The following is a 20,756-nucleotide window of genomic DNA, read 5'->3' as shown; positions in this document are numbered from 1 at the left end:
CACCTAATTATAAAAGTAAGACCTCTTCTGGTTTCTGATTGGAACAAACCAGTTGTCAAAACAAAACAAAAAAGCACTTTTTTTAGAGAATCAAAGAAAATAAAGTATGTACTGGGTAGCAGAGGCTATTTAGGAATTACTATTAATTTGGTTAGTTGTGATCATTGTGATTATATACAAAAATGCACTTGCATTTAGAGATACATAAGGAATAATTTAATGGTCAAATGATACCATGTCAGGGATTTACTTTAAAATGTTACTGCAAAACAAAGAAAAGAAGGAAAAATGAAGCACACGTAACAAAATATTGGAAGGTTGAATCTGGGAGTAGAAATGGGGGGGGGTTATTAATGCTACCCTATTTTGGATCATATTTAAAACTTTATGTTCTTTAAATAAAAATACATGCTAATGGCCAAAGATTTAGGCTGTATAAAATGGTATAAATGAGGGAGTGAAAATCATCTGTAATCCCACCACTCAAAAGTAACTATTAATATTTTGGTGTTTATACCTAACATATATATGATACACTGGTATATGTGTATTCATTCCTTTTGGTTCCACTATAGTATAAACCTAAAAAAAAGAAATATGTTTGCTATGTACTATGTATCATACTAGAATTGCATTATAATATATATGTTTTTATAAAAATGGAATAATACTAGTACACATTTTTCACTTAACATTTATCATAAATATCTTTCCACATTATAAAACATATTTACATGATTATTGTAAAGGTTTTATTATTATGTGGTTATATCATAACTTAATCACCTGTGGATGGACCTTTGTTACCAGTTTTTCACTACTAAAAATATTTCTGCAATAACCATCTGTGTATGTTTATCTGATAATTTCTTTAGGGTGAATTTTTTCATAGTGAAACTATTGGGCCAAGGAGTATCTACGCCTAGCATGGCAGTGTATGTTGTCAAATTGCTTTCTAGAAATGTACCATATTTTACTCTTACTGTAAGGATTTAATAAGAAAGATGCCACACTTCCACGTTGGGCCATTTTGGGGGCAGTTCCTCTGGCCTTGTGTTCTTCCCGTTTGTTAATATTTGAAAGTAAAAAGGTAAGAAGTAACTAGACACAAGAATTTAGATAGCAGCCAGAATGACACTGTTGCATTTCAGGGCCTGACCCTGAAGCATAGACTTCAGGAGAGAGTGCGGGTTATTTTGGAACATTCCTTCATGGCTTCTCACCAGTCATTGTCTGCCTTACCCCTGCCTGCAGCTTTGTGCCTTTGTTGTCTATGGCAAATAGAGACCTAGGCAAGACCCAAAAAGTGTATCTATATGATTAAGTTATATTTGTAAAGGGATATAATTTTTTATTTTCAGATTGCCTGGACTTTTGGGGCCTCTTCAGATTACATTTGGAGATGTTTACACACAACTTAAAAATCTTGTCCGAACTTTCAGGTTAGTGTTAATATTACAGTTCTCCTTCTGAGTTATTCTGACACTATGTGATTGCCTTGCAGAATCCACAGGTACTGTAAGGCATGAAGAAACAAAGTGACTTACCTTCATTGTCTTAGATCTAAAAGCTGTGTTTTATGTTCTCTTCCACTAAACAACATCACTTCTTTCTTTTGTTAAATGCAACCCTTTATGTGCTCAAAGCTTGGTATGTTTAGCTTTGGATAGTTTATTTATGACATAACCTAAAATTAAAAGGGAAAATGATATGTGAGACACAAAGGCAGTTAGCCAGCAACATCTTGGGTGTTAGTGATTAGTCAATATGTAGACCAGATGACCAGCACTGTGCACAGTACAGAACAAGCATAATGCCCCGCCTTGAGGGAGACCCCTGTGAGCAGACAGGGCAAGCTTGGGGAGCAGAGCAAGGCCGTGGGTAGTTCAGTACTGAACTGTGTGGGACAGACTGTAAATGATAAGAAGCACAGTGAATAGAAGTATCGGTCATGAGGTGAAGCAGTTGGGATTTATCTGAAACTATCAAGATAAAAATACTCAACCAGGCTGACTAGGTTCTCTACCAAGGGAAGCAGAGAGAGAGGCTTCTAGACACGTTCTTAGCAGAGGTGTACCGAGTACACACTCCGGCCAAATGCCAGTGACCAGCCATTGAGTTGACATTTGTCTGTGGCTAAAGCCAGATAGCACCAACATAGAACGAACTTCTAGGGTAGAGGGATCATTTCATCCAAAAAATTATTGTTATAAGTTATTGTCAACAATAGTAGTAAGATTTTTAAAGTTTAAAGTTGTAATACAGGAACAATTTGTTGGCACCGTCGGCAGTTAGATTTCTCTGGCAGTCGCTGTATTGTACATCAGTAGTACCAATAGACATTCACTTTCAACCAGCACGTTTCGAAACATCACTGATCTTCTTGTGTGCCACAAAGTAATTCAGGAAAATGTTTAGAAAATTTTTTAAGCCTCTTTAACATTTTTTATTTTCTAAAGAGTAAAGTACGTCATTAACGTAGACATTTCTGGTTTAAGTACTCAGAGCATACCATGTCACTGAGGTGCCCACCAGGAGTCAGACTACGTACCTGTGCGCATGTGTAGTGGACAGAAATGGTAGCAGAGGCAACATTGCTTTTTAATTCATCGTCACAAGATTTGAAGAATTCCCCAGTAGGACTTCTTCTTAAAAGAGTTATGGTTTGAATGGAAGTAACTAAAATTTAAATACAGCTCTTAGAAGTTACTGTCTTCAGTGTAATGATTGCTAGTACATGATACAGTTTGCAAAGACAGAATTACGATAAAATCTAATCTGTTATTCATTCTTACATTTGAATTTTTATAAACATTTTTTCCAAGGTGTAACATTCTTGAGAATGTTATCTACTTAATGTATTAAATATTGTATTAACTCTCTATTTTGCTGAATAATTGAAAATTTCTATTAATTGTTTTATACATAAAATTATTTTCATAAGCAACATTAATTACTACAGCCTTTTACTTTTCTGTACTGATAAAACAAGCACATAAAGGCATTCTCACTCCGTTTCATCTAGAATGTTTATATTTGAAGCTGATTGTTCAGGTAATAATAAATCTGAATGACATGATTGTTCTAATTACTGAGATTGTTATAGGCGTCAGATTTTTGTGGAAACTAGGCAATCCCAAGATCACTGATCACACACGAGTTTAGAGATGCCAGAAATGGTGCTCAGAGTGGCATAGGCCTTTGGAAGACTACCGAAATGCTTTGCTAATGGGACGGTTTGCAGGCCAAATACCAAGACCAGAGCCAAACTTCTCTGCATCCTTATCTAGCAATGAAGAGAGAGACACTTGTTTTTTAGGTCTCTGTTATATACCTATCACAAAAACATGCATCCAAAAAAAAAGTTTTTCCACTGTCGATACTGATGATAAAGTTTGAATGGATATACACAACGTGGAAGCACTGAAGTTTAGAATTTGTTCAGGATTTATTAGGAAGCAAATATATTAAAAAAAAAAAAAAAAGGTTAGCTGAGGGAAGATGAAGACCGGGCACTGCTGTTTCAGTGATTTTTAGAGGACTTGGCATTCAGTTTTTTGCAGACAGCGTTTATTTAATCAGCATTCTGAGCAAATTGGTAAAGTTACCAAAGACGTAACAAAAGAGATTAGAATAGAGTCTTTGATCTTGAGCTACAAATACTAATTTTGTACTTCATTTTTCACCTTGCTCATTTAGAATAGATTAACAAGTGATTCCGTTTACTTTGTATTTTCTAGAGCTATTTTCCTATCTAATTGGATGTTTGTTTGTTTTGACTATTCTGAGGGTCTCAGAACTTACTAAAAGTTCACTGGAAAGCAGTGTTTGGCTGCCACTGCAGGGCCGCCACGTGGCTGCATTCCCGCCCCGGGGCTCAGGGCTTGCAGGTCAGCGGGGGCCACTGTCCAGGCCGTTTGTGATTTTGGGCTTTTGAAGCAACCCTAATAATGCTGTTTGGTCCACGTCAGTGCATGTATTCAGTGTAGTACTCCCTGTGTGCCAGTCACTTACTTGCAGTGCAGAAACAACTGGTCAGATAACATATTTGGAGTCTTCACATTTTGGCAGGATGGTTTTCACAGGTTCGTGACTGCAGGCTAGGGCTTCTAGGTTAAGTCTCTGAGAAATGCCATATTGATGACAGCGACTAGTATGCAGAGGCATTTCCAGTCAATACTGGCAGTGGGAAAGAGCTGACATAAATAACCGTATCTTTCTCTGTGAAATGATAATCAATAACAGGAGCTTGTAGAACAGTGATTCTCAAGCCGGTTGTGCCTCAGAATCACCTGGGGAGCTTTCAACAACCACGGATGCCTGGCTCCACCCCTGGAGATGGAGTTTCGTTTGGTTAGGGTTGGGCCCAGACACTAGTATTTTTCAAAAGCCCCCCAGGTGATTCAAACGTGCAGCCAGAGCCCAGAGCCTGTTAGAATTAACATAAAGCAGCTCTCTGAGCTCTTTGAAGAACCTCTCCCTGGTGAGTAGAGCTGTCCTTTCCGCTGAATTGCATCACAGTCGTTTATCTGGAATGCTACATTGATTTACTGTCACAGTGGCTCCATCAGCAGTTGCTTGGTGCACTGTCATCAGTGTTGAAGCAAGATATTATTCTAAATCTGATTTGAATTAAAGTTTTATTTTGACACAAAAGCCCTTTTTAAATTTCATCAGTGATGATTCATGGTATTTTTTCTAAATTGATACTGAATTTCAAATTATATTTTGAAACTGTTTTTTTTAAATGTTTTCTATGGAATATTACTGGTTTCATTTTTGAATAATCACTCAGACAATGGTAAGCATGTTCATTTAGCATCTGTGCTTGAAATTATTTTGGCTCAGCCAAAGGGAAGATGTGACGGCAGGTAACAACCTGCTGCTTTGCCCCTTTGACATGGAAGCAAAGACCGTGTTCTCCCCAGGGCCTGAGACAGTGGTGCAGAGCAGGCGCTCAGTGGGCTTTTTTCTAAATAAGTGAATAAGTTCATGAAATCTTAGATTTGTCATAGCTTTGGGAGATTTGAGTACAGTAGAAAAGGAAGTTCTGTTTAACTGTTTTTGCCCTTTTTTTCCTTACATGCTTATCCTTCGTTGACCTTTTCTGGTAATGTGCTAGATCCTGTTTTAGTTGCTACAGATGAAGTAGTGAACAAAGTGATAAAAGTTCCTTCTCTTCTAGAACTGTTCTAACAGAGAAGATGTGTAAAATGTTAAAGGCAGTATGTGTGTTATTACTGTTACATGGTGATATGCCCTTTTCCCTTTCCCAGTTCATTCCTCTCCTTTACCCGCCAGAATCAGGGAGGAGGGGATGTCCTGAGGAGGAAGGAGGAAGTGGTGATTTTAAATAGGCTGGTCAGGGAAGTCCTCATTGAGAAGATGCCATTTGTCTAAACATCTAAAAGTTGGTACGGGAGCAAGCCACGTTGCTATCAGTGAAAATGTATCAGACGGGGAATCGCAGGTACCAGTGCCCTGAAGCAGAAGCAGGCCTGCTGTATTCACAGAGCATGAAGGATGCAGATGAGGCTGGAGAAGTGAGCGGAGTCAGAGGCGCAGAGAAGCAGCCAGAGAAGGAAAGGGCCGGGCGTGGGTGTGGTGTGGTCCACGGGCCGTGGGGCCGTGGTCGTTCTGTCGCTTTTACTCTGAGTGGGACAGCAGTTTGTGGATTCTGAATAGAGGAATGATGTGATCTGATGTATATTTTTAACGGCATCACTATGACTGCTGGTTGGAGAATAACGAAAGATGCTCAGAGGCAGGAAGACCATTTAGGATGCTGTTTCGTTAATCTAGGCAAGAAGTGATGTGGACCGAGGTGAAGGCGGAGATAATGAGATTTAATTTTGATGATAGAACCATCAGAATTTGATGACTGTGATATGAAAAGAGTTAAGGTTACATTTAATCCTCACAAGAACTCTGTGAGGTAAGGTGGTACTATAGTCCTGTTTTACTAAATTAAAAAAAAGAATTTTACAGTCATTGAATGTGTCCACGGTAAAACACTGCGAAGTGGCAGGTCTGAATATTGACCCCACATCCAGCAGTGTCTTTAACCACTATCCTATACTCCTTCTTACATCATCTAGAGTTTTAATAATTCTGTAGAAAATTTTAACTATGGAAAAAATTCAAAGTAATTTAACAAACAGACACACATTCTCCACTCCGAAGTAATGGATTTTAATATTTTAAAAGATTTGATTTGAACATCTTTAAATAAATAGAACGTTTTAGGTTAGTTTGGTAATTAAGAAAAATTAATTGAATCTCCTCTGACTGTCAGGCACTTGTTCTGGGCACTTGGAATCAGTATGTAAAGAACACGAAGACTCCTGCCCTCAGCCAAGGCAAAACAGATAGTAATCAGTCAGTGCACAGGAAGTGCGTGTTAGAAGGTGATGAGTGGTACAGGGATAGAGGGGGATACGCAGAGGGTCAGGGACTCAGAAGTGTGCGGCTGGGAGGTAGAGGAAGCTGCGCTTCTCAACAGTGTGGTTCCCCGTGGACCCTGCTGCAAAGGAGACAGAAGGGAACTTTGCTGGGGAAGATAGTTTGAGGCAGATGGAATCACCAGCACAAAAGACCACAGACTTAAAGTCCTTGTCCCCTTTCCCAGTCCATTCTCCTTTCATCCCCAGAAGCATCCAGCACTGTGAAATTCATGTGCATCTTTCTAGTCTTTGTTTTTGTACTTTTAGTACATATGTTTGTGCCCATAAATATGTATATAAAAAATGTCATATTACACTTGCTGATTTTCATTCAAGTTATAATGAGCAAAATATGTAAGTTTATTCGTTCATCCTAACAGCTATTTAGTATTCTATAAAAATGCCGCAGTTTATTATTCTGTTACAAGCAGTGTCATGTCAAATATCTTCATATAATTCACTTGTGCTTAAGTGAAAGAATTTAAGGTTTATATTTTGAAGTTATTCTTACTCATTTTCAGCTTTATTACACATTGCTAAATTGTCTGATTGCTCCCATCAACAATGTGTTAAAAGTAATATTTCTTCATGTTCTCATCAACTCTTGGTGTTGTCAGTCTTTTATTTTGCCAGCGGAATGGGGTAGATTTTTATTTTTTATATTAATTTCCCAGCCTACGAGTGAGATTGAGCTTCTCTTCAAATGTTTACTGGCCATTCAGCTTTTCTTTTCTGTAAATCACCTGCTCACATCCTTCGCTAATTTATTTATTGGCCATTTTTATTTTTAAGACTTTATTTTTTTAAGAGCAGTTTTAGGTTCATAGCAAAATTGAGAGAGAGGTACGTAGACTTCCTGTGTGCGCCCTGCCTCCACGCGTGCGTGGCCTCCCCTGTTGAAACCACCCCCACCACATACGTTTGCTACAGTTGATGCACCTGTATGAACAGCACCATTGTCACCCAGAGGCCGTAGTTTACCTTAGAGTTCACTCTCAGTGTCGTGCATTCTGTGGGTTTAGACAAATATATAATGATACCTGTCCTTCATCACAGAATTATAGTGTTTTCATTGCCCTAAAAATCCCTGCGTTCCACCTGTCCTTCTCTCCTCGCCTGCCCCCCCGCTCCTCGCAGCCACTGGGGGTCTGTTTACTGCCTCCATGGCTTCACCTTTTCTGGAATGTCATATTCTTGGAGTCGTACAGTCTGTAGCCTTTTTAGACTGTCTTCTTTCACTTAAATAATTTGCATCTAAGACACCCCATGTCTTTTTATGGCTTGATAGCTCATCTCTTTTTAGGACTGAGTACTATTCCATTGTCTGGCTGCACCACAGTTTATTTAACCATTTACCTACCGAAGGCCGTCTTGGTTGCTTCCCAGTCTGGACAGTTATATAAATAGAGCTGCTTGTATAAACACCATGTGCAGAGTTTTGTGTGGACACAAGTTTTCGACTCCGTTGGGTAAATATCAAGGAGTGTGATTGCTAGATCATCTGGTAGGAGTATGTTTAGTTTTGTAACTGTTTTCCAAAGTTGCTGCACCATTTTTTTCCTCCACCAGCAATGAATGAAAGTTCCTCTTCAAGCCCTTGCTAACATTTGGTTTTGTTGATATTCAAGATCTTGGCCATTCTAATACTGTGATGTATCTCGTTGTTGTTTTAATTTACATTTCCCTGATGACATGTGATGTTGAGGATCTTTTCATATGCTTGTTTGCCATCTGTGAATCTTCCTTAGGGAAGTGTCTGTTAAGGTCTTGAGCAATTTTTTAACTGGGCAGTTTGTCTTCCTGTTGTTAAGTTTCAAAATGTCTTTGGTATTTTGGATAACAGTCCTTTATCAGATGTTGTTGGCTGGGTTTTTTCAATTGATTATATTTTTTTTTTTTAGAGTAATCTTTCTAAGTGCTTTCTGAGAAATGAAATGACTGCAGTGTGTTTTGTTGTCATCAACTGCTAAGTGATAGAATTTACTTCTGATTTTTTAAAACTCGTTTTCTTGAATAAAGACCTAGTCTTACAGTTTATTAGGTCAACTCTCATTTCTGTAAGTTATGGATTGAGACAGCCCTTAATTGCCTGTGGCCAGCCTGACACAAGGCAGAAAGGCACAAAAGGTGAACTGAAGGTAGAATCAGAAATTGCGTACCTTGCTACCCTTAGTGAACGTTTGATCAGGGGAAACATAGAGGAGGTGGCTACAGGGGGCGCGTGTGTCTGTGTGTCTTAATAAGCCATGGGACTTAGCTTCCCATGTGTTCCTGTGTCCCCACCTTGTCTGAAGTAGTCCTGTTATAAACGCGTCACAGTGAGGCTGGAGCACTTCCTTTGAGATGGTCATTATTAGATGCTGAATATCAAGCCACATTATTGTACTGTTGACTCTCGTCTATCAAGTATAACAAGAATAAAAAACAGTGCTCTTTAACACATAATATTATAAATCTGATTTTATCTAAACATAGAAGGTTTGTGTATTTAAATGTGACAATCTTTTGGTGAATTTTATCCTCCTGTCTTTCAGATTAACAAATAGAAATATTATACACAAACCTGCAGAGTGGACCTTAATTGCTTTGGTGTTGCTGTCATTGTAAGTACTCTTTCAGACTTTTAACTCTGAATACTGAAGATGAAGAATTTTGATCAGGAAAAAAGAGTGACTCATTAATTTTCTAAATTTCCTTGGAAAATGTTGTGCCTCTGTCTTGTGCCTGTTTTCCTTTCCTGAGCAACAAGGTAGCTTCCGTGTAAAGCGATGCACCAGATCTTGAAAAGCTATAATCATTCTCTTCATATTTTTTGCTGTCTTGTCTTCTGAGGGCCTTTTTCTCCTCAAATGTTATTTGTAATCTCTTGACGGAGAACGTCCCCATATGGGAGACATACAGGCCAGTCCCTTAATTTCATTTCTAACAATGCATTTTACTAACATCAAAAGGCGTCATTATTTTACATCTGTATTTTTTACCAATATATCTAATGCTATTTAATTTTTCATCACCATTTTTTATCATTAATAGCACCAGAAAAGTTTTGTTTTCCAAATTAATGTACATTTTTAAAACCAAACAGATTTAAAGGAACTAAAGTAGATACTATACAAGCATGTATAAAACATTTAATACTCATTCACCTTTTAAGAAATCACTAGTGGCTTCTAAGGCTGTCTTTCAGTAGGGTTAAAACCATCAGTAAGTGTAGTGTTTTTCAGCTTGAATTGCAAAAGTCTCCTTTTGAAGACCATTCATTACTGCATTACTGTTGCCGCTTGGTGCTTGTTAGGTCATTGAAGCCCACAGGACATCGAGTACTTACTGGACACTCACAGGTCAAGACTGTTGCGAGCCAGCCTCATGGCATCTCCAGCCCTGCTTTTCTCTCTTTGATACTACTTCAGTCTGACATGTTATTCTGGCTTCACTGTCCCAGGGACGGCTGTGCTGGGAGCCATTAGAGCAGGCTTCAGTGAGCCAGCGTCCGTGTCACCCAGCTAGACACAGCTCACATGATTCATTAAATCAGAACATAGAAAATAACTTTACTTGAATGCCCTGATATAAATTTTTTATCAACCATAAGAACAAATCTTTTGTCATTTCTACTATTCAGTGTTCCAGTTGAATTGGTAATTTGTGAAACAGATCTTATTAATTTTTTAGAAAGTTCTTTCCATTTTATGAAATTTGTAAATATTTTGGTCACTGGCAAAAAAAATCAGTATCTCTGCTCACCCACCATATCCTATGCCTGCTAATAAACCCTCACAGATAACTGTTGAGCTATACTTCTGCAATTTATTATACTAAAGGGGAAGTAACTTCTCTGGTTGACAAGTCGGAGGCCCAGGCCTGCAGTGATCTCAGAGTCCTGCTTTCTAAACCGGTAGCTGGAAGTATTATCTCACTGAGCATCTGCTGCTGTAGACACATGCGAAGTCCAACTTCTTTTTGTATCATCTTCTCCAAAATGTGTAGCCAGGGACAGAAAAAAGTATGGAAAGTGAAATAAAAAATGCTACCATTAGAATTTCATGTGGTTATTCTATACAAAAGTAAACCTCTCATTCTTGATTTTACTGGAGGCACTCATGCGGCCCAGAATGCTGGAAGCTTTGCTGCTCCTTTATGCAGTATTTGACTTCCCTAATTTCGGATGTAGTGTAAACATTTCAAGGGTCAGTGACCCATAAAAATATAACTTAATTGAATTCAAGAAGCAAACCGCACACATCTTGGGTGTATTGCATGTTTCGCATTGTGCAGTCGGTCTTAAGATTGTAGCAGTAAACGTTGTGTCCTTCTGTCATTCACCGTAACCCTTCTCTTCCATTGTTCTCCAACCCCTACTTTTGGACCTGCCCATCTTTCTCCTAGTCTTTGGTCCTGTTGATCCCTTGACAACTAACAGCCTTTCCAGTTAGGGCTCTTTTGGCTTCTTTTAAAGTCCTTGGTCACTGTAGGCACCAAGCCAGCTGGTACTTCTTAGTTTTCGCCTTTCAAGTCTTGTTTTCTCTTAATTCTCTCTTTCACCGTAGACCCTCCTTGCACACTCTTTATATTCCGTGGCTGAATCTCCTGATTCTTTGGTCATCAGTTTCTAAGATTTCTGTCTCCTGTCACCATATTATTTTATTTGTTATTTTCTCATTTGTCAGAAAATCCCCTTTAACTTTTCATATTTCCGCCCTCCCAGGAATCTGCAGCTCGGCTGATAACCCCTTTCCTTCTCAGCCTGTCCTCTTATCATCCTTTTAGATTATTACCACATGAGGTGGGGATAAAATTAAAATACATACCCGTCATGTTAAAGCTAATCCTTTACACTGACTTCTGTGAAGTATAATTGTGCTTTAATTTATATTTGCATCCCTCCGTCCTCCCACTTACAGTTCATAGTTACTTTTTGAGAACACATTTTATCACTGGGGAAAGAAAAATCAGACATGAGGACTAGCATTGGATAAAGAGCCTTTAACAGTGAAAGATGTGGAGACTTCAGACACTTACAGAGAGACATGGACATATAAAGGTAGCACACACACACATTTGTGGAGCAGTAACCCCACCATTCAGCCTTTTAATGTATTGTTGCTAAGACTGAACATGGGCATACGTGGGATTGCCTTTAAAAAGAAATTATCCTATGATTCGGAAAACCTTTGCATCTGCTCTCAAATTTCCAGTGGAATTTTTTTAGTCATTGTTTGCAGACATTTCTGCAATTAATGTTAAAAAATGAACTTCTTATAAGTCTTTATAGCTAGGAAAAAAATTCTGAATGGCACTTGTAGTAACTGCACATGAGGATAGTAAGATAATACGTTCAGTATTATTGCAACAATGGTGCTATTCTTTGTATATGAATGTTGTAAAGCTTTGTTATTATTAGCATTTAATGCATGAACAGTTTTCAAAATTCTTCAGGAGAACTACTTAGAAAAGGTTACATATACACATATGTAATTTTATTAGTAAAATAAATGGCTCAAGTCTAACTCTTGTTGGGGGGAAAACCAGTATTTTGAACAAAACATGATAGTCCAGAGGAAAGAAAGCTGGGTCTGTATTCTTAAAAGTAAATAAAATATCTCTGTGGCAAATCTTTTCTTGGTAACTTCCCTTGTACTTTCACAGATATATTAACATTTAAAAAAACTTGAACCACAGTGTGTAATTTATCAGTGTGTACTGATGGGGATTTTATACCCATGTAATCTCAGAAGGAAATCGATCAAACCAAGTTAGCACACTTCATCTTGCACACTCAGTGCATCCATATATAAAAATACAATATGGCCCATTCACACTTCACTCACAGTTCCACAGGACCTGGACGGCCAGTGTGACCACAGCAGCTGTGGTGTTAGTACCGTGTGCTGAGACGCTAACAGTTACCAGGAGCACACCGAGAGGCCTTAAAAGCAGAGCTTAAGCAGTATACGTTGATTTAGCAGTGAAGGAATTAATGTCCCTTTACGCCTCTCACCTTTACTTACTAACAGTATCATTAACAAAGGTAAGTTCTCCGGAACTCCTTGCACGTGGGAAACATCTGTTGCAGTGGTAGTCACCCCGGTGCCATTGTCCTTAAATGGCCGACTGGAAACGCAGTGAAGTAGGTTGGTGGCTGGTTGTTGCTTGAACTCTTGGCTGTAGAAGTTCTGTCTTTGTTGGGCTTTATTGCACTTTACAATTACATGCTGAATGTTGCAATAATACAAAATTGAATCTGATTTTCTCACATACATAATGCTCTCGTATGATATTAGGCTCTTTCCACAGTCTTGATGCATGGCTTTTCATAAAAATGTGTATAAATACATAGTCTGCTGTAAATGTTCTAGCACCTGTATGCTCTGTTGGGTGAGGTTTGTTAATGTGTTTTTACATTCTGATGTGTTTATACACTGCATCAGAAAGCACAGTAAATTATGTGACAGTGTGCTTTACGATGCCTCCTCGTAGTCTGTCACGTGTTCGTTTTTACATTCCTCATAATTCTCATCTGCCCTTCGTATAGGAAAACAGAAACTGAAGACTCGCTTTGCATCGTGGTCATGATTTTCAGAGTAGGTTCCTTGAGAAGATTTTGACTGGTATTTTGAGAAGATTTCTAGCCATGGGACACTACCCCCCACGCCCAGCTCGGTCCTCCTCCTCCTGTCCCACTTTCCTTTGCTCACAGTCTTCCCAGTCTTCTTTGACCTCTGTTACTGTACTTGAGCCTGTGACACGGAGGGGACTGTGCAGATGTTGACCTAAAGCTGAGAAATGGGAGGAGTGATCCAGACCAGGGCTGGCAGCCAAAGAGAAGCCGTATAGAAGGCTATGGAGAAGCAGAATGACTGGCCTGAGTTCCTTCCTGTGTAGCTGGCATGGATGCTGGCTCCATGCCAGGCGGGGATCAGTTTCCTCAGTGACTCCTTGTATTTAGAGTCTAACTTTTTCACACAAATTTAATGGGGAATTTTTGTAAATAGCCACTACTTACGTATTATGGTGATCTGTGGTTAATTACAGCACGGGAGTCACAGGTCCCTTAGTGGAGAGCCAGAGAGAGAGGTGCGTGCTGTGTTCCGTGGGACTGATTTGGTTGTCTGACAAAGAGGTACGCAAGTGAGCACTCACTCTGTGCTCCTTAGACAGCCTGGAGGGTAGAGAGTGCCTTGTGCTGGTCTGGCGTGGACGCCTGCTACTCCTAGTTCTGTGCCTCTGGTGTTCTCTAATGGAAAGCTTTCAAGATCGTCTCCAAAAATGTCTGCTTTCATTTTATTTATCTGAACTGTCTGTTTCCAGTGAACTGTGGCCCACTTCCTAGACAAAGACCATGCAATAGTTTATTCCCCCTAAAAGCTTTGAGTATTCCCGTCGTTCTGGGAGTAGCATGTAAGTCCTAGGAAATGGTATTTAAATAAGCTCAACTTGACCATGCTCACTAAACAAAAGCCTTCCCTGGACGTGGGCAGCCACTTTAGGTAACCATCATACAGAGACACTCGAGAGAGTCACTTCCCTAGGGTACTAGGCATGGATGGAAAGATGTGACGAAGGCTTTTTGCCTCAGCAGATTGTCTTTTATAGCGCGCCCATCACTAATTTCCTTAGAAAAATTTGTGAGCACACCATGAAAAATGAAGAGATGGTTCCTTAGAAATGTAGTGGTTCTCAGAAGTATTCCAAAGACTTTCTCTTAACGTTCCCAATTCAGTTATGAGTGTTTGAGACCATGATAGAAGATCACTGAAATAATTTTTATGTTTCCTTATAATTGTGGAATTTTTAATATTTAATTGAATTTTTATTGAGATATAATTCACATAACAAAATTCCCTATTTTAAAGTGGACAACTCACTAGTTTTTAGGATATTCACTCTTCTGTGCAACTATCACCACTATCTGACTCCAGAACAATTCTGCCACCCCAAAAGGAGGCTCGTATCTATTAGCTTAGTCCCAATTTTGCCTTCCTCCATCCCCTGGCAATCACTAATCTACTTTCTGTCTCTTTGGATTTACCTATTCTGAACATTTAGTATGAATGGAATCTTTCACTTCTGGCTTTTCTCACTTAATATAATGTTTTTGAGGATTATTCATACTGTAGCATGTAACAGTACTTCATTCCTTTTTGTGGCTGAGTAATATTCCATTGTATGGATATACCACATTTTATTTATCCATTCATCAGTTGAGGGACATTTGGGTTGTTTCTACTCTTTGGCTCTTATGAACGTTTGCGTACACGTCTTTGTGTGAACATAAGGTTTCAGTTTTCTTGAGTATATACCTCGGGGTGGAGTTACTAAGTCATATGGTAAGTCTTTGTTTAACCTTTTGAGGAACTGCCAGGCTGTTTTCTACAGTGACTGCACTATTTAAATTTCCACTAGCACTGTGTGAAGGCTCCGCAGACTGAATCTCAAAGGTCATCTCCTCTCGCCTCACAGCCAGCAGTCACACAGGCTTAGGCTGCAGTTCTTCCAAAATTTAAATATGCTTCTTCTTACTGAGTTTAGATCTTCATGGACTTGTAACATCAATTTCTTATATTCTAGGAATTCTACACATACACAAATGGACACCTATAAGCCCCCCTCACAAAAAAAGTTCATAGTGTTGAATATAAGACCATTTAAATTAAATGCCTGAACCGTAACTAGTGGTATTTATTTTGGATTCTTCAGTATCCATAAAATTTGTTGTTTTTTTTTTGCTTGTGTAAATCTTGGTGTGTTTATCTTATGATGTTTACTATCACAATACCCTTGTCATTGTGAAGTTAAGTATTTACCTATTTACTGAGGACTAAACTATCATTGGATTGATTTCAAAGCCCCCTATATTTATTGCTGAAAGTTTATATAAGAAAAATATAATCTTTTTAATTGAAGTAGCTTTACCCTCAGCCAGCAAGGCTTTGTGGGAACCCAGATATTTTCTAAAGAAAAAGTAATACTTGTTTAAATTTTAACCAAAGCCTACTGTCTTCATGATTTTTTTCCCTCAGAATTCATCATATTTTTGGCAATTTTGTAATGTTGGTTTTTTAATCCATAAGTAGCTAAGAGCTCCCACCCTTGGGCCAAAATACTAGTTAAAGTCACCAAGAACCCTCAGTGAGAAATGTGCCCTCCGGCTCCCCCTTCCCAAGGAGCAGTGGCGGCTGCAGTGGTGACAGCCGGAGCAGGCGGCGCCTGGCCCTTACCAGTCACAGCCTCCACCTGAGGAGTCCGTCCCCTCCTCTGCTCTTGACACCCTCATGTCCTGAGCCCCCTGAGAGGACAGGCCAGGGGAGCCTGGGAGCAGGAGGTTCAAGGGCACTGGCATCCCCAGCCTCAGGGTCCTGCACCGCAGGAGAGTGACCATCGCTGTGTGTGGACACCTCTGGCTGGCTCCATTTCTGTCTCAGAGCATTGAAGAGAAGGACGGAGCCTCTGTTCTGAGAGGATTGTTGCATAGCAGTAATCATGAAGAAGAGTTTTTCTAACACTCCTCTCCAGAGCTGCTCTGTAGATCTGTCACAAACAGGATTTAGATATAAAGTTTAAAGTCACTGTAGCCCAGCCCTTTAAACAAACCTACGTATGTCACTACAAAGTGAGTTATAAAGACCTTGTTTCTTTTGAATTAGAAATATCGATGGAAAGCATCCCTGCTTCCTTATTAATAGGTAATCCTAAAGCATTAAACGCAAACATTACCAGGACATACACCATCTGTTATAAGAAAAACATTTCATTTTATTTGGCTATCATGGTCTTTTATAATCAAAGTTTTTATCTCAGTTTCTAGATAATAGTTCTGGAATAGAAAGCTCATAATGGCATACTTCTTCATGGTATGTTCTTGTCTGTTTTTCTTTTAAAAGTCATTCAGAGTAATAGCCTCACATGCCTCTTGGTTATTCAAACTTGGGGACTTTAGATTTGTGCCTAGGATTAAATTTATGTAAATAATTATTATTAAGCATTACGGTATTCTTAGTAAACACAGTTCCCTGACTGCAGAGACCACCTTTAGCCACGCAGGGGCCTCTTAAAGCCCTAAACTCAGTCTCCGTCTGGATTGTATCCTGGTTTTCCCCTTGCACTAGCAGGGCAGCCTTGCACAGGGCTCTTAACCGCGTGCATTTTTGTCTTGGTGGCAAAAAGAGGGATTGGACTAAATTCTGGTTAAATCAACTTGACGGCGTGAGTTCAACTATGAGATGTTGTAAGAAGCTGTTCCAGTGCAGCGCGTGGGAGACTGCTGAAGGGGACAGTGCGGAGGACGCATCAGCGCAGGAAGCAGCTTCGTTGCGCTGCTGCGGAGCCGCGGGGGCACCGCCCGGGTGTCTCACTGTCTCAGTCGCCAGGCTTGAGGGCGGAGCGCCCGGGGCGGCACGGCCGGCCGCCCCGTCTGTGGAGGGGCCCCGGGCCCCAGCGCGCCCGAGTCCGGACCCCGCGGCTCGCCGGCCCGCGCTGCCCTCCAGGACGCCGGAGACGGGAAGCTGCCGGGATGCTGGAGGAGGCAGTGAGTGGTCGGGAGCCTCCGCACTGCGCCGAAGGTGTGAAGAGCAAAGGGGAGTGTGGGGGTCGGTGTTTTTAATGTAAAATGTGTTTTAGAGCTCATTTCTTAGAGTCCTCACTACAATCGTGGACCTTTTTTCCCCCTCTTTCACTTTATTCTTTAATCTGGGAATACGTCTCATCAGTGAATAGGGACATCTAGAAAGCTGTTATTTTATGTCAGAATTTCTGATTCCTTGTTCGTATCACATTTAAGAAAATTTTTTAAAGTAATTCTAGAAGAGTGGTTGGCTTTTTTCTTTCATCGACGAAAAGGTCCCAGGCGTTCATGGCTGTGACTTCTTTGCCCTGCGTGTGGGGATCTCCGCTTTCTATCTGAGGTGGCGCCGTCTGGCTTTTAGCTGAAGGCCTGGTAACACCGTGCGCGTAGCCTTGACTTTCCTTCTGAAGCGCATCTTTGGACTCTTCCACGAAAACCGGGAAAGGGTGAGGCGCACACTGCTCCGTGGCGTCGCGACTACAAATCAGTGTGGAGGCTGGCATCTGCGTGATAACGCAGAAGTGTTCAAACATTCGAAATCTGACTCAAGAAATTACCAGCAAATGTTCTTTGAGAGCCGCTGTGGGTCAGACTGTGCTTTGGACCTTGTGGAGAAAACAGAGGTTAAACAAAGCCCCGCCCCCGAGACTTCCCGGCCTCCTGTTGGGTGGGGGCGGGGGGGGGGTGATAAGTACACAGGTAACCGCAGTGGAAAGTTGAATATTAGAGGGCAGGCAAGAAACACAAGCTACGTGCATTATTTCATCTGACCCTCACAATTCAGGGAGGGCAGTGGGGGTGCCCCGCTTCCCAGGGAGGGGCACGGCTCTGGGAGACAAGCACTCTGCCCGGGGTCATAGCTGGGCTTTTGATTTCAGAATGTGTGCACTTCCCACTGACCAGTGTACCTCAGAAAGGTGTGTGTGCACCCATCGAGGAAGAGGTGATCACTGCTCTTGAACCAGGTAGTCATCCTCTGCAGACCAAGGACAGGGACTGAACAAAGGCTGTGTTTGGGCCAGGTTGGCTGTGGGTGACCATCAAGGAAGCAGTTTCCTTAGAATGATAGGAGTGGAGACCAGATGGCAAGGGCTGCTCTGGTAGACGGTTGTGAAGATACTGGACACAGCGGATGTTGCCCGCTCTTCAAGTGGTCGGCGTAAGAGGGATTATAATCCATATGACGTGACGCATCCTCAGGAGACTTCCCAGGACAGTGGAGGCTTGAGCGTGGTGGCAGCAGAGAGGAAGGAGATGTCAGACGGGCAGGCCTGGGAGTGCTGAAAAGACAGTGAGACTGATGGGATGCGGCCCTTGAGGAAGCTGGGGATGCAGTCAAAGACATACATGCCCGTTACTTTTTCTTCCCTGACCCGTCACCCAGTTCCTTTTCCTACTGTTTCCTCCACGTTTCTCTCTCCTTGCCTTGAGTGTCAGTGTTATTTGGTAATATTTTGCCTCCTATATTTAATTTCAAAAGTAAGTGAACCAAACTTTGTATATTTCTCCTTCCAAACACCTGTGTTAGCATTAACATTTCATTACTCGCTGTGGTTGGCTCTTGCCCACCTCCCACTGGCTAGGGACCTGCCTTAGGATGAGTCATTCAGGACTGCGCCTCTGAGCTTGGCCTACACCGCCGTTCTGCTTAATTCTGGTGACTGACTTTTTTCCCCATGATTTATGGGGGGTTTTTTTAACCTTTTTTATTGAGTTATAGTCATTTTACAATGTTGTGTCAAATTCCAGTGTAGAGCACAATTTTTCAGTTACACATGAACATACATATATTCATTGTCACGTTTTTTTTCACTGTGAGCTACCATAAGATATTGTATATATTTCCCTGTGCTATACAGTGTAATCGTTTATCTATTCTACATTTTGAAATCCCAGTCTGTCCCTTCCCCCCTTCCTTCCACCCCCCTGGCAACCACAAGTCTGTATTCTCTGTCTATGAGTCTATTTCTGTCCTGTATTTACGCTTTGTTTTTGTTGGTTTGTTTGTTTTTCCTTTTGTTTTTTAGATTCCACATATGAGCGATCTCATATGGTATTTTTCTTTCTCTTTCTGGCTTACTTCACTTAGAATGACGTTCTCCAGGAGCATCCATGTTGCTGCAAATGTTGTTATGTTGTTGGTTGTTATGGCTGAATAGTATTCCATTGTATAAATATACCACATCTTCTTTATCCAGTAATCCATTGATGGACATTTAGGCTGTTTCCATGTCTTGGATGATTTATGGTTTCTATCTTTCCTGCCTTCTCATCTTTTATGATCCACAAATCAGTCTGAGAGACATATATATGTACTTCACTCAAAAAATACACACACACACACACACACACACACACAGTTTCTACATGAGAATAAGAGACTTTCCATTCATCCAAAAATTGTGTTTGGACAATGTGCAAACAGTACTAAACCGGGAAAGATGTCTGCAGTAAATAAGGCAGGTTTGAAACTGTTTTCTTATCAAAACAAAATCTCCATTCAGCCAAGGACACTGTCCAGATGACTTTTGTCTCCCTGGTGCCGAGCACTTAATCTAGCACTTAGTAAGCACTGAGTGAGTGTTTGTAGAATAAATCAAATGAATAAATGGACAGGGAAAACTTGGATATATTATTGTTGGTGTTATGAACTTCAAAAATAGAATTGGTAGCACTGGTAGAATTGCACAGGGAAAAAAGAAAAGTTGTTTACTCTAGTGAGTAAAAAGGACCTGTGTCTTGGTAATGATTCATATTTTCCAGGGTGAATATAGTCTGATAAGGATGTGACTAGCCTCGAGAGAATTGCTGCTCTTAATCAAATCTAACATTGCTTTTTTTGCAAAGAGATACTTATAAAATGTTCTATAAAATAAATGAAAAACAAAGCCAGATGTAAATGGGATGTTAATCATTTTAATTCATATAATTACAAAGTTAGTAAACAGTTTAATTTTTTAAATGTGTCTTTGACTTAAAAACTTTATTTCAAATACTGCTTTTCTCTGACCTTCCATGAACTTACCCTTTCATCTTCTGTGGTCTGATAGGTAAACACTGGTTATAGAATAGTTGGTCATCAAGTATGCAGGTATGGTACTGAGTCTTTATTTATCTGATGCCTCACAGACAATTCTGGAGCTTCTTTAAAGGTTTCACATGTTGGCATTTGTTTGTTGATTGGAAGCATTTATCAAATACTAATGGGTCTTAATGGAAAACCTCACTCTAGAGGCAGGCTCTCGGCAACTAGTCTTACTGAATGTATTTTATTAACGAGTCTTGCGAACTTGCATGAAAGTTACAAGGAGAAGAAATTATTATTCCCAGACGTATTGAGTGCTTGTTAAGTTCAAGAACCTCATCACGTGGTGTGTTTTTCTCTGTTGTCTTTCAACACTTCCGTTTAGATTGTGTATTTCAGACACTTAACACCTTTTTAATATTCTTCCTGCCTCTGACTCTTCTCATTGTGATAGTTCTAGTTAACAGTAAAGTCGTACAGTTCTTGGCGGCAAAATTCAAATGCTCCCATCTTTCGCCTTGTCCAAACATTGTTGCTAACCTTTAGAGCAGATTATAAAGGCTGGGGAGGAGACAGAGCTTGCTGTCGTGCGGTTCCCACCCGTGCGGTTGGTCTGTCCCACTGTCCGTTTTGAATGAGCAGTTTGAGAGTTAGCTCTGTAACATTTTAGCACAGCTCAGGTACACTCTGCCTGAAAAGACAAGACAAGACATATACATGAGTCTAA

At 40.3% G+C, this 20,756-nt stretch overlaps 1 protein-coding gene across 3 annotated transcripts in view; it reads left to right on the top strand.

The window, feature by feature from the left end:
* Positions 1 to 20,756, top strand: part of RPAP2 (RNA polymerase II associated protein 2) — a 69,926-nt gene that overhangs the window by 33,401 nt on the left and 15,769 nt on the right. For 2 of the 3 annotated variants that reach the window (XM_006197322.4, XM_072968227.1), the window contains exons 10-11: positions 1,362 to 1,442; positions 8,978 to 9,046. In XM_006197322.4, the coding sequence (XP_006197384.2) occupies positions 1,362 to 1,442; positions 8,978 to 9,046 (150 nt within the window). The remainder of the gene's footprint in view (positions 1 to 1,361; positions 1,443 to 8,977; positions 9,047 to 20,756) is intronic. The other variant, XM_031680451.2, reaches the window with a different exon arrangement.

Source organism: Vicugna pacos, chromosome 9, assembly GCF_048564905.1.
Source record: "Vicugna pacos chromosome 9, VicPac4, whole genome shotgun sequence".
NCBI classification, from domain to species: domain Eukaryota; kingdom Metazoa; phylum Chordata; class Mammalia; order Artiodactyla; family Camelidae; genus Vicugna; species Vicugna pacos.
Note: the sequence above shows the minus strand (reverse complement) of the source record. Positions and strands in the feature narration are given on the sequence as shown.